Source organism: Kogia breviceps, chromosome 18 (assembly GCF_026419965.1).
Source record: "Kogia breviceps isolate mKogBre1 chromosome 18, mKogBre1 haplotype 1, whole genome shotgun sequence".
NCBI classification, from domain to species: Eukaryota; Metazoa; Chordata; class Mammalia; order Artiodactyla; family Physeteridae; genus Kogia; species Kogia breviceps.
In genome coordinates this window covers 46149241-46162697 of record NC_081327.1, presented here as the reverse complement: position 1 = coordinate 46162697, position 13457 = coordinate 46149241, and the positions used below count along the sequence as shown (strand labels likewise).

The 13457-nt window shown below is 47.3% G+C and overlaps 2 protein-coding genes across 8 annotated transcripts in view; one reads left to right on the top strand and one right to left on the bottom strand.

Moving 5' to 3' along the window:
- The window catches only part of ZNRF1 (zinc and ring finger 1), a 102853-nt gene extending 100515 nt beyond the window's left edge, over positions 1-2338 (bottom strand). Inside the window, exon 1 of one of the 2 annotated variants that reach the window (XM_059043770.2) lies at positions 1282-2338. In XM_059043770.2, coding sequence (XP_058899753.1) covers positions 1282-1705 — 424 coding nt within the window. In that variant the 5' untranslated portion in view covers positions 1706-2338. The remainder of the gene's footprint in view (positions 1-1281) is intronic. The other variant, XM_059043769.2, reaches the window with a different exon arrangement.
- Positions 2339-10955: 8617 nt separating this feature from the next.
- WDR59 (WD repeat domain 59) overlaps positions 10956-13457 on the top strand; it is a 92060-nt gene continuing 89558 nt past the window's right edge. For 3 of the 6 annotated variants that reach the window (XR_010837916.1, XR_010837918.1, XM_067020120.1), the window contains exon 1: positions 10977-11142. Coding sequence is in view for 3 of the 6 variants with exons in the window: in XM_067020120.1 (XP_066876221.1) it covers positions 11089-11142 (54 nt within the window). In the remaining 3 variants the exon portion in view is untranslated. Of the gene's footprint in view, positions 11143-13457 lie in introns of all 6 variants that reach the window. The other 3 variants (XM_059043727.2, XR_010837917.1, XM_059043725.2) reach the window with 3 other exon arrangements.

Sequence of the window (13457 nt, the reverse complement as noted above, 5' to 3'; positions counted from 1 at the left end):
CTGTTCAGGGATTAAAATTCCATCCTCGCAATTAAAAGCCACTTTCAAATGTTACCCTAAATTAGTCACGAATTCTCCCTAAAAATTATTTCAGAATTATTTTAAAGAATTGAAAAAAAATTGACTGTTTTCAGAAATAGAGATACAAAAAGTCTACCCTATTTCACAATAGCTAAAACAGTGATCCAACAAATAAATCCTCCATACACAATATCTAAATTTTCTGAAGTCTCCCAAAGGAGTATGAATACGTTAACTTCTTCACTCCAACTTGCCAATTAGCAAATAGCGGCCCCACACCCCTTCTGACCAATTTTCTAGAAGCCTAACCTGGCTTCTCAGGTTAGCTAAGCAGACAGACCTGTTTTCCTCCAGAAGCACCGAGCAGTGCCTTTTCTGCCCTGCCTGTTAGAGCCTGGGAAATCCTCCTCCTCCAGCTTTTCGCTGACCTGTCACCAGAAGTTCACAAAATGAATTCATCCAGGTTCTTTGAATCCTCCTTTCCCCCCTGACATGTGCCAACAGCCAGGCAATAAAATGCCACCTCTTGGTTAAAAAAAGATGCAGAATACCCAGAAGACCAAGCACTTAGCATGGAGGGGAAGAAAAAAGATGGAGGGATGCAAGAGTCATTGAGCCAAGGCTACTGCATGCAGCACGGGTAACCAGAGCCCTGGTGCTGCAAAGCCTCCCAGGGAGGCTCCCGGCTGGGTCCTCCATCCAGCAGGCCACACCTGTCTGTGACAGCAGCCTGACAGCCGCTCCACTTTAAACAATTCAAACAGATTTCCAGCAGGGTGGCAAAACTGGGCACCCGTCTCTCCCAGCAAGAGCAAGAGCCCTAACTAATCCAAACACCACTTGGCCCCAATTTTTTCACACCCTTTGTTTAGGAGACACCGCTTGGTCAAATTGGATCCTTCTCTTTCCGTTACCGGTGAGGCAAGCACAATGCAGCAGTTGCAGAAAGAAAGCATCGAGGCCGACTTGCTATAAGACCTGAGAATGGGGATGCCAGTGAATGAGACTTCAATAGGCATCCATAAGTGAACCAACACCTGAAGCCGTAATACGCCCGGCTCCGCAGCCTCTCAGAAAGCCTCTTTTCTAGAGGGTGGGTATCCCATTCATCCCTTGGCTTCGGGAACCAAGGGGAAGGCAGACAGATCCAGGTTGCGCACTCCACCTCCAAATCTTCGCACACGCGCGAAGGTGTGGGGCGCCCCGGCGCGCCCTCGCTTGCACTCCACCCTCTGAGGCCTCCACCAACCGCGGACTCACCACTGTGCGAGCTGAACCACCTGGGTGCGATGTGCAGAGGTAGAGCATCCGCCAGCGAGGCTCGGGAGCCCAGGTACAGCATCCCGTCTCTATGGTGACCGCCGCCCGTCTCCTGGTAACCATTGCCGTGGGCATAGGTGGAGTCGGACGCCGACCCTCCGCCGCCCGGCGCCCTCTCGGAGTCGCCGGTCCCCCGGGAGGCGGGGGTGTAGAGGCCAAAGGGCACCCCCCCGGCCGTGCTGGGGTCCATGCCCATGCCCGCCACCGAACTGACCGAGCGGCTGCGCAGCCCCATGGCCCCGCCGCCCGCCCGGTAGTGCCCAAAGTGGGGCGCCCCTCCCGGCGGGGGCACGGCGCTGTCATCGGTGGAGACCCCCGGGAAAGGGCCCCGGGAGCGGGCCGCCGTGCTCTGCTTGCCCCCCATGCTCGCCCGGGCCCCGGTGGGGCGGGAACCTGGAGGCCGAGACCCTCCCCCACTTCTCAGCAGCGGGGGTAGGGTTGGGCGAGCATAAAGGGGGAGGGAGTCAAAAAAGGAGACCGGGAAAGAAAAAAGGAAAAAAAAAGAAAAAAAGAAAAGAAAACCCGCGGGCGGAAGAGGCAGGCGAGCGGGGATCCCAAACTAAGAATTTAAAACGATCCAAGCCAAACGCATGTTTCCCCTCAAGGTCCAAAGAGGCGCAGTCCGGCGCGGGCTCGGCGCGCCACAGGCCGCCCCCGGGCCCCCGAAAGCCGGGGGAGCTGCAAGGAAGGAGGGAGGGAGGCGGCGGGCGAGCGGGCGGGCGGGCGCAGGGAGGCGCCCGAGGAGGCCGCCCGCCCGACAGCAGGAGGCGGAGGAGGGCTGGGGGCGCCGGGCGCGTCCCCCGCCTCAGGACGCCGCGACCATGGACGGCGGCCCGGACCCCTCCAGGCCTCGGGCGGGCTGCGGCGCTGGGCAGCCAGGCGGAGCTCGGGAAGCCGCGGTCGCGTGGCGTAGCGCTCTCGCTCCAGCCGCAGCCGCCGCCGCCGCCGCCTGCCCCGCCAGCCGCACCGCCCTGCTCGGTCCCGGGCTGCGCTCGCCGGCGCTCCTCGCCGCCGTGGAGACAATGGAGGGAAGCAGAGCGCAGGCGCCGCCCGCGCCCCCTCCCCCTCCCCCCCCCGCCGGGTTAACCCTGCAGCTCCGGGCTGCTGACGCCCGAGAGGTCCCACCCACCCACCCAGCCCGCCCCGACCCGCCTGGAAACTGAGTGGCCTGGGCCGTGGGGCGTCAGGAACAGAAGCAAGGCGTCTTTCCAAGCAAGCACTCTTTAAGCCCCTGAAAGTAGCTGAAGATTCAGAGGAGAACCACCTATGGGGGGAGGGGCGACCATGGTTCCTGAGGTGGGAAGGAAACGCAGGGAAGAATAAAAATTACTCTAGAAGCCTACCTGGCTTTGAGGGTCACTGGTCAAGCTCCCCTCCCGGCACAAATTTGCCCCCACAGCGCCCTCTGGTGGACGTGCTGTCCGTTCTATCAGAGGTTCCCCATCCTAGAACCCCTAAAATCAGGAAGCTTAGCATTTGGGGGATTTTTAGTTTTTCGGGGGTACTTTTCACTGGGGCACTTGTGACTCCAGATTTTGTTGACAGTAGATCAGAACTTCCTATTTTGGGCTTAAGCAAATGGGTAGATTTCTTGGCTAAAATGTGATCCTGAAAATCATTGGGTGTATGATAGAAAGTGAAAAGATATAGACATGGAAATGGAATAATACAGCTAGAACTAGTGATTTTAGAAACTCCCTAGTCCAAGGCGGGACCCCTGTTTTGTTTACCATTTATCCTGGCATGCACCACAGGGCCTGCGACACAGTAGGTACTCAATAAATATTTGCTGACCAAGTCTGCATTTTGCAATATGTATCTCTCACATATTCACACTCACTGATGCATCGTTCGTTCGTCCATTCACTGGTTCAACAACTATTTTTCAAGTGCTGAGTGCTGGCTATAAGCATCACCCTGTCCCTGGCCTGACTTCCTTGCCCTAGAAGTCCTCCAGATACTTCCAAATCAAGGAGCCAAAACAGGGTGTAAAGAAATATTAAAACCAAAAAAAGAAAGGTTGATCTGTCACAGGTATTGATTGTCCCAGTGTGACCAGCTTGGAAAGAAACAGGAGGAAGGCTATGTGTAAGCATGGAGTGCTTTTGAGGGCAGGGGAGACAGTGAGCAAAAAGCCCTGCCGAAGGAAGTTGAGATTTCTGTATGAGAAATGATGTAGCAAAAACAGAATGTTTTAATACCCAAGAAGTTATCTGTAAGTGCCTAAATGGGGAATTTGTATACACCTAAGATCCAAATACGTGATCTGAAGAAAAACAAGAAAGTTTAAATTTAACCCAATTTCCTCCCTGAAGAAAGAAGTGGGGTATTTCAGTACCATGCAGAAAAGAGGATACTAGATCCCTTGACAGATGTCTATTGGGGAGATAAATATATAATCAATAAGTATTGTAACCATCTAACTAGCTTTTGATTTTCCTATTCCTTCAACACTTTTTTTTAATGTTGAACAAAATATGAATTTTTTTTTTTTTTTTTTTTTTTGCTGTGTGGCACAGCTTGTGGGATCTTAGTTCCCCAACCAGGGATCAAAGCTGGGCTCAGGCAGTGAAAGTGTGGTGTCCTAACCACTGGACCACCAGGGAATTCCAAAAATATGAATTTCTAGTAAGTGCCAGGCACTGCACTAAGTTCTAGGATACGATGGTGAGAAAGACATATAGAGTCTTGTTCTCATAGGGCTTCAGAAGAAACCTAAATGTCCATCAACTGATGAATGGATAAACCGAATGTGGTGTATCCATACGATGGACTGTTATTCAGCCATAAAGAGAATAAAGTGCTGATACATGCTACAACATGAATGAACCTAGAAAACACTAAGTAAAAGGAGCCAATCACAAAAGATCTTACATTGTCTGATTCCACTGATATGAAATGTCTAGAATAGGCAAATCCAATGAGACAGAAAGAAAACCTGGAGGGAGGCGAGAATGGAGAATGACTGCTACTGGGTTTCTTTTTGGAGTGATGAAAATGTTCTGGCATTAGATAATGGTGATGGTTGTACAACCTTGTAAATATACCAAAAAAAACCCCACTGAATTATACACTTAAAAAGGTGAATTTGATGGTGTATGAATTACAGTGCAGTAACATATATATATGAAGTATCAAAGGAGACAGTGACAGTACAGTGTGGTAAATAAGCCTAGAACAGGGACTTCCCTGGTGGCGCAGTGGTTAAGAATCCGCCTGCCAATGCAGGGGACATGGGTTCAATCCCTGGTCCGGGGAAGATCCCACATGCCACGGAGCAACTAAGCCCACGTGCCACAACTACTGAGCCTGCGCTGTAGAGCCCACAAGCCACAACTGCCGTGCCTAGAGCCTGTGCTCCGCAACAAGAGAAACCACTGCAGTGAGAAGCCCGTGCACCACAACGAAGAGGAGCCCTCACTTGCCGCAACTAGAGAAAGCCTGTGTGCATCAACGCAGACCCAATGCAGCCAAAATTAAATAAATAAAATAAATTAATTTTTAAAAAAAGCCTAGAACAGTGCCTGGCAAGTACATGACACTCAATAAATGTTTGTGAAATGAATGAATGAATGACTAAGTGCTATGAGAGTTCAAGACCATGGTGCTGATGGAAGGAGACAGGCACAGACACAGTGATTCTAAGCCAAGACCTAAAAGACGAGTTGGAGATTAGCCAGGGAAAGCAGGGTGGAGGTGGGGGGTTAGCTGTGTTTCAGGAAGAGAAGAATGTTCCAAGCAAAGGGAACAGCATGTTCAAAGGAACTGAAAGATGCAGTAGAGCTGCAAAGAGAGGAAGTGGTCCTCAGAAGCTGACAAGAGGGTCCAGGGAGCCATATGGGAATGAGCATGGACCGTATCCTGAGGGGATGGGGAGCTGTGGAAAGATTTATCAACGTCATTATCATTAAAAATAATGATTAGGGGCTTCCCTGGTGGTGCAGTGGTTGAAAATCCGCCTGCCGATGCAGGGGACGCAGGTTCGTGCCCCGGTCCGGGAAGATCCCACATGCCGCGGAGCGGCTGGGCCCGTGAGCCATGGCCACTGAGCCTGTGCATCCGGAGCCTGCGCTCCGCAACGGGAGAGGCCACAACAGTGTGAGGCCCGCGTACCGAAAATAAATAAATAAATAAAATAAAATAAAAATAAAAATAATGATTAATAAGGCCAATGATTAATGAAGATTCCAACTTGGAAAATTAAGAAACTTATCCTCTCCCCAAATAAAGATCTATATATTTTTTTGCTTACATATTCATAAAGATACTGGATGGAAACATGAAACAACATAGTGTAGTCCCTTGGGGGATTGGGCAGTAGGAACTGGAGAGCTGGGTGAGAGGATAGATGGGAAATGTTTCATTTCATTATATACCTTTTTGTATTTTAGTGTTTCCGCCATGTAAATTTAAATAGAGAGAGAGAGAGAAAAAGAGATAGAGGTATATAGAAAGTGTATACCACATGCATTAAGACTTCGCCTTCCAATGCAGGGGCTGCGGGTTCGATCCCTGGTCGGGAAGCTAAGATCCCACATGCCTTGCGGCCAAGAAACCAAAACATAAAACAGAAGCAATATTGTAACAAAGTCAATAAAGACTTTAAAAATGGTCCACATCAAAAATAAAAATCTTTAAAAAAAGGATATATCACATGCACAGTGAAACGTCATACAGCTGGAAGGAGCAAAGCTGGACTTCTAAGCTTTACAGTGAACATGCTCATCAAGGAATCTTTGCATGACAATTTCATTTTCTCTCTATGCTTTCCGACGGGGTGAAAAAGATTAGATCTGCTTAACAGCTCTATTTCTTTTTGTATATTAATAATTTGCCCTTAAGGTGTAAATTCCAGTCTACTATCATAAGCTAGTCTCTCTCACATCTGGCCCCACTGAACAGCTGAGAGCCTGATCTGCAGAGGTGAAGCCCCTGCTCTCTGCAATGTGATGACACTAAATTTAGGTGGCCTGTGGGACCCCGAGTGGCAGCCTTTCTCAGGCAATGCCCTTGTTATCTCCTTGTACAGTTATTCATATGACAAATTTCCCCCTGAAATGAAAATATTAAGATACAGAGCGGGGAAAGTTCAATCATTCAGTAGCTTGATTCTGTCCTTTACATCTTAGAAAGAGGGACTCATGGCATAACAACAGACATCCACTGAGACCTGAAGCCTCAGATTTGTGTCATTTCATCGTTTGTGTCATCAAAAGTCCTGTAAGTATTTTGTTCCAAGTTTCTCCTGTGGGTTCTTGGTTTAAAGTTAACAAGTCTGGAGACAGTGGCAAGTCATTCTGGATACTCTTTTTTTAAAAAAAAATGTTTTTTTTTTTTTTACTTTTTGGCCACACCATGCAGCATGTGGGATCTTGGTTCCCCAACCAGGGATTGAACCTGTGCCCCCTGCAATGGAAGTCAGAGTTTTAACTGCTGGACCACCAGGGAAGTCCACATTCTGGACAGTCTTGATGCGAGGATATCAGATGCAAGAATGGCCCCAGCTAGACTTGGGACCACTGTTTTATTTTTTATCTTCATGCTCTCACTTGCCCTGGGAGAACTGCTTCGTGGCTCTCCTTCAGCTGTGAAACAGGGTTAATAAATCACTAACCCACCTACCAGAATAGTCAGGAGAAAGAGCTGATAAATCAGCATTGGCTGTAGCCAATATTTTATAATAACTATAAATGGAGTATAACCTTTAAAAATTGCAAATTACTATGGTATACACCTGACATATAATATTGTAAATCAACCATACCTCAATTTTTATTTATTTATTTTGGCCATGCTGCGTGGTATGCGGGATCCTAGTTTCCTGACCAGGGATAGAACACCAGGCCCCCTGCAGTGGAAGCACAGAGTCCTAACCACTGGACCACCAGGGAAGTCCCTATACCTCAATTAAAAAGAAAAAAATCAGCATTGCCAAAGCCATTTGCTTTTGCAATGTCAGTGCATAACAATGGTGCAAAACCCCAGTTTTGAACATCACCTTGAAGAATGTAAGTCTGCGGGACTTCCCTGGTGGCGCAGTAGTTAAGAATCCACCTGCCAATGCAGGGGACAAGGGTTCGAGTCCTGGTCCAGGTAGATCCCACATGCCGCGGAGTAACTAAGCCCGTGCGCCACAACTACTGAGCCTGCGCTCTAGAGCCCGTGCTCCACAACAGGAGAAGCCACAGCAATGAGAAGACCGCACACCACAATGAAGAGTAGCCCCTGCTCGCCGCAACTAGAGAAAGCCCGTGTGCAGCAACAAAGACCCAACACAGCCAAAAATAAATAAATTTTTTTAAAAAAGAATGTAAGTCTGGGACTTGAAGGGTTCAGAAAATGGGGGAAATGGCTTGTTAGGGCCTACTCCTGGGAAATAACCAGGGTGGTGATGGCATGGACGAGTATCTCCAAGTAAGAAACTTTCTCCCAGGCCTCTCATAGCTCCTTAGGTTTTTAATCGTTTTGCTTGAAAAGAGAAAACGTAAATAGAGAAAATCAGGGTAACGATCAACCAAATGCATATAGCAAGGAGCCAGAGCATGTGGGCACATCCACAAATATTTGTTGATTGATGAAAAGAGGGAAATTACTGGTAGAGCTCAGGGCAGGCTTCCAAGATTCCCAGATAGAGAGACTGAGGGGTCAGCTAACTCCACATTCTACAGAAGAGGAAACAGGGGACCAGAAAGATAAAGGATCGTGCTCAGACTTGCAAGGCTAGTTGCTGATAAGAGCCAGCCAGAGCGCTGGATTTCTGGGTTGGCCACATACCCTTCCTTCCTGTGGCGTGGCTAGCAAGTGACCTTCTGAAAAGACATTGTTTGGTGATAAGGGCCCTGGGCCCTGTGGCCTGGTCAGCAAGTTGAGGTCTGCTTGACAAGGGACACCTCAATGGTCTCCAGTCTCTCACTCAGGACATTCATATGCAGATCTCAGGGGAGCGCACTAGTGAAGAAGCAAGCAGAGAGCTCTAGACTTAGCTCTGGAGTCCTTACTCTTTCGTGGTGACAGCGTGGGTGGGAGATGGAAAGAAGGACTGAGGAGGCAGTTAGAAAGGGGCTCATGGTCCCTCCCTCAAAAATTCTACCTTGCCTTTTTCACATTCAAGAAACAAAACACTGGGAGAACAGAGAGAACCAAGGATTTGAAACCCAAAGTACTTTCTGTACTTAATAACCATGACAAGCAGATTTTGAGAACTAGACAAAAATGAACTAAAGAGGTGGGAGTTGGGGAGGGTTGCAGAAATGCTCGGGCAGGGGCAGTCCTACTGGTTTTAGTGGGAAAGGAATTACTAAGCTATATATAGACAGACAGAGAGCTTTGAAATCTCTCTCTCTACCTCTATCCAAAATAAAACTTCAAAGCCTAAGCAGGACCCTTCCTAAATAGCCCTTTTCAAGCTGTACTTTTTGTTACATCCTGTCATCTACCCTAAGTTACAGTTGTATCTGACTATTTGCTAACCACTCATTCAGTGGATATTTATTGAGCACCTACTACATCCTAAGCAACAGGCAAATAAATAAGAATATGACGTGTTAAATGAATTAATTCATTTATTCCTATGTGATGGCATAAGCATACCTAGAAACTATTCTTTATCTTTCCCTCTCCGTGCCCTTGAACATGGCTTGCAGTTTTTCTTCTTCGTGGCCCTCTGAGCAGAGGCCCTTCTCTCTAGAGCAGTCTTTGGCATTTTTGATGGAGAATTGGGAAGAAACTGGAAGGCAGGAAGAAAAGCCAGTGCAGGAGTGTGGAGGCCAGGGCTGGAGGACATTTTTAAGGGCTGTGTTGTGTAAGTATAATAACTGATAGGTGAATGAGAAAGAAAGCAAGGGATTTTATGGAGAACTATTGGTGATTCTGTATTTCTTTCTGGGTGTAAAGAATTAGAAGTAAGACCATGAATAGTTTTAGAAATTGCTTTTGGTTTCACAGAAAGCGTCCTTTGGATGTAGACAGCAGTGTGCGGGCATGACATATGCTTTTCACATTTATTAATTGGACCAATATTCATGGAGTGCCGTGTATGTGCAGTTGCCATGCAGGGCTGAACAAAACAGACCTGGTCCCTCTCCTCCTAAAACTTGAAAATATTCAATAAACAAATATTGAGTTACATATTGTGATGTGTATTTTGAAGGAAAGAAAGAAGTACAGTGTCGTGAGTGTTAATTGGGGAACTGCTTTATGTCTTTGGAACACATCCTGCTCTTCACACTTTTTGATGCTGAAGTACTTTTTCTGATAGTGGACTCTATCAAAAATCCTAATAATATACTGAAAAGCTCAAATGTCACGGTCTTCAGGATGCTATGTCATGTCTCCCATTTAAGCTGTTCTCTCCTGGCACATTGCTTTTATAAAACACAATTCTGCCAAGTGTATACCTGTTGTACAGTGACCAACTGTCTCTGTTTGCCCACATTGAGCGGCTTCCTGGCATGAGTTGGTCACCCTAACCTGTTGACAAGTCTGTCTTCCCCATTATATCCAACACTCCAGGAGGGAAAGGAAGCCTTGTTATCTCTATTCATGCAACAACTTGCATGTAGAAATAGAGTTAATATTAACAACAATAATAATAGCTTACACTTGAGTGTTGACTATATTCCAGGCCCTATGCTTGCTTAACTCCTTACAACAAGCAAACAAACTTCTTCCTTCTATAGAGAAACTGAGGCTAAGCCAGTTAAGCCCAGGATTTGAGAGGTTGGGGCTGAAAAAGAGAACCTCTTAATCACCACTCCCCGTACTAGTACAGCAGTCCTCCAACTTTTTGATCTCAGGTTCTCTTTATGCTCCTAAAAATCATTAATGACCCCCCAAAACTTTTGTATGGGAGATGTCTAGTACATCAGAAATTAAAACTGAGAACTTAAAAAATATACTTCATTTAAACATCAATGCACATTCACATCAATAACACATTTTGTAAGTAAAAAATAACTATTTTCCAAAATAATGGTTTTGTGAGAAGAGTGGCAAATCTCTTTAATGTCTGGCTTAACAGAAAACCCCTGGATTTTCACATCTTCTTCTACGTTCAATCTGTTACAAATATGTATCATGTAGCCTCTGGAAAACTCCACTGTACACTGGTGAAAGAAAATGAAAAAGGCAAATAACTTCTTTGTACGACCATGAAAATTGTTTTGCCTTCGGAGACCCCCTGGGTCCTTAGGTACTTTGGCAGGCGCCGCTGTACTGTATAAAACAATGAATCGCACGTTCACTCTTTTCAATGCCTTTGTGGGAGGCCTCAGGGGAAGAGGTAACCGTTGGTTTGTACTAATGTCGGGCTTCGGTTATATATACGGCCTGGGCCTTGCGCAGGACACCAGCGAGGAGACAGAGAGGTGCCGCCCCTCGTCGAAACCTTAACCTGCAAGCTCTTCGCGGATTGACCGCAAGTGGCTAGAACTTGGCCTACAACTCCCGGCAGAGTTCGCGGCAGGGGGCGTGTATTCACAGGCGCGAGGAGCGTGGGTGACTCTAGCCGAGTGACGGAGTGAAGGGGGCGTGTCTGTTTGGGGACAGGCGCGGTGCCGCAATTGGATAATCCTGGAAGAGGGGGCGGAGCCAATGTTTGGGTCAGCCAATGGTTTGCGGCCAGACGGAAGTGGGGGACGGGGCGTGGCTGGACTGACTCCGGGCTGCGTGGGGCTCCCCGAACACGGGAACGCGGCTGTCGTGGGTGGGAACGTGTAGTTCTGGGGCCGCCGAGTCTGGGCGCGGGAGATGGCGGCGCGATGGAGCAGCGAGAACGTGGTGGTGGAGTTCCGCGACTCCCAGGTGAGCTCGGGGCCTAATGAAGCCTTTTAAGCATGCGCCCTTCCTGGTTCCCCTCCCCCACGCTGCCGGGTCATTCTTGGGGGCGGCGGGGCGACCCCCAGTCCGGGCTAGAGAGATGGGCAAGAGAGTGACCCGGACCTGTCAGATCCGAGCGGGTGAGGGGATCCTTGATAACCGTTGCGGGTGTTTGGGGCTGGCATGGGCGGGGTTTCGGAGTTCCCCTCGTGGATACCGGGAGTGGGGTCGGCCTGGGGACATCGAATTGCAGAGATTGCGATCTAGTGAGCGCTGAGGGGAGGCTTCCCATGACCAGGGTGGTGAGCGAGGGGGGTTTAGGTACCTCTGCGCCTAGTGACTTTGGGCAAGTCGCAGAACTTACTTGAGCCTCAGATGCATGGACTTAACCCTGCCTCACTGGTCTTTGGAGTGGATTCGTTTTAAAGAACTGCATGCAAAGTGCCTGTTTCGCGCCTAAGCTTTTAAGTGGTTACTGATGCTAGGATAGTGGAAAATACCGTAGGTGAATAGGAGTATGCACTGCACGTATTCCCTGGGTTCGAATTCCGCCTCAGCTCTTAGCCTGTCATCACCCTCTGCGCATGTTTTCTCACCTGTAAGAGGTGCTAATCGTACCTACCTCATAGAGTTGGTGTGAGAATTTTATGTGTTCATACATTTAGAATGTGTGGCACAGTGCTGGACACATGATAAGCCTAAAGGAACGCTAGTATTTACTAGGAATTTTTACCATTTTTCTGTTTCGTTCCTTCCATATGCTGGGCCTTGTGCTAAGTGATCTACATTTCCTTTTTCTAATTCATGAAAGAACCATGCAAGATAAGTAGATGTTTTTGGTTTTTTTTTTCCCAACGGGGAAGCTGGCCCCCATTTGGCTGATCCCAAGTGACTTGGCCAAGGCCTCCCATTATGTGGTCTCATTGGGATTTGAATGCAGGCGACTGGCCCCAGGGCCTTGTTGTGTTCATTACACTACTCTGCTTCACACTGTATGAGCCTATCATACAGTCGTTGTACAATAAATATCATGCCCCCCTTTCCCCAGCACCTAAGACAGTGTGTCGGTGATTCTCTTCATGTATCGAACACGTAATTTATTGAATACCTTCAGTGTGCCAGACTTTCATTCAGTCATTTTTTCAATAAGGGTTTATTGAGCTTTTGACAGGTGCACACTGTACCAGGCACTGTGTTGGTGCTCAGGTGATTTATACTGAAGGGGAATCTGGATTTACGATAAGGGGGTGATGTGGTTTCTTCTTTCTAAAACCTATCCATTCTTTTGCCGTAAAGATGCGTGATGGGAGAACCTGCCACCAATTTGCTCTATGGGTGCCCTTGATACATAGTGCCCATGGAGAATGTGAGCAATCGCATTTGGGTGGAAAGGATCCTAAAGCACTTTGCACTGTCAGCATGGTGTCTCTGGGAGGAAGAAAGATGCCAGACTCCCAGGGAAAAAGAACCATATTCCTTTTACCCTTTTTGTTAATTGCTTTCACTGGGGACTAAGAACGGAATCATGTGTCCTACCTCTGAGCTTGCTAATTTGGAAGCTACTAATCTGCAAACCCTTTAATTTTCACAGAAACCCAGGTAGTCTCACCCCTACTTCTCTACACAGATGTAATTGAAAAGACCTGCAGAGAGGGTGTTGACACATATATTAGGATGCTATGAAGTCGTATCAAATAATTAAACGTAGACAGCAGTTGTCATAGTAAGAGAACAAACTAAATTGGGTAATTTAACTGCCTTGCGGGAGTTTCTGTTTTTCTTTCTGATTTTTCTATTCATTGGGAAGGGTGAGTCTTAGTGTGGATTAGCATGGTTTTGTGATTGATTTGGGTGATCACTGGGAGGGGTAGGGACTCATTTTATTAACTATTTCGTTAATGTAGAAAGAAAAAGTTAAAGCTCTTCACACCGCCTTTCTGAAAAGGCAGAACAGGAAACTTTTCCAAACAACCCACCACTTTTAAAAAATTATTTATTTATTTTTGGCTGCATTGGGTCTTCGCTGGTGTGACCCCACCACTTTTAAAAATCATTAAAAAAATTTAAAGCTTTTAGGTTTTTTCAGAGAAAAACCCCAGTCTGAAAGGTGAAACTTTTTTACATTTTATATGTGTCATTTACTTTATAAAACAGATGTTACTTTCACCGAGTGATAGTGAGGAAGCTGTGCTGCTTGGCATCTACTATGAAGCGGTCCCTGGAATCAGTGAGTGTGAATGCTAAGAAAGCTTAGCGATAGTTTTCTAGAGCAACACCATCCACTAGAATTTTCTGAGATG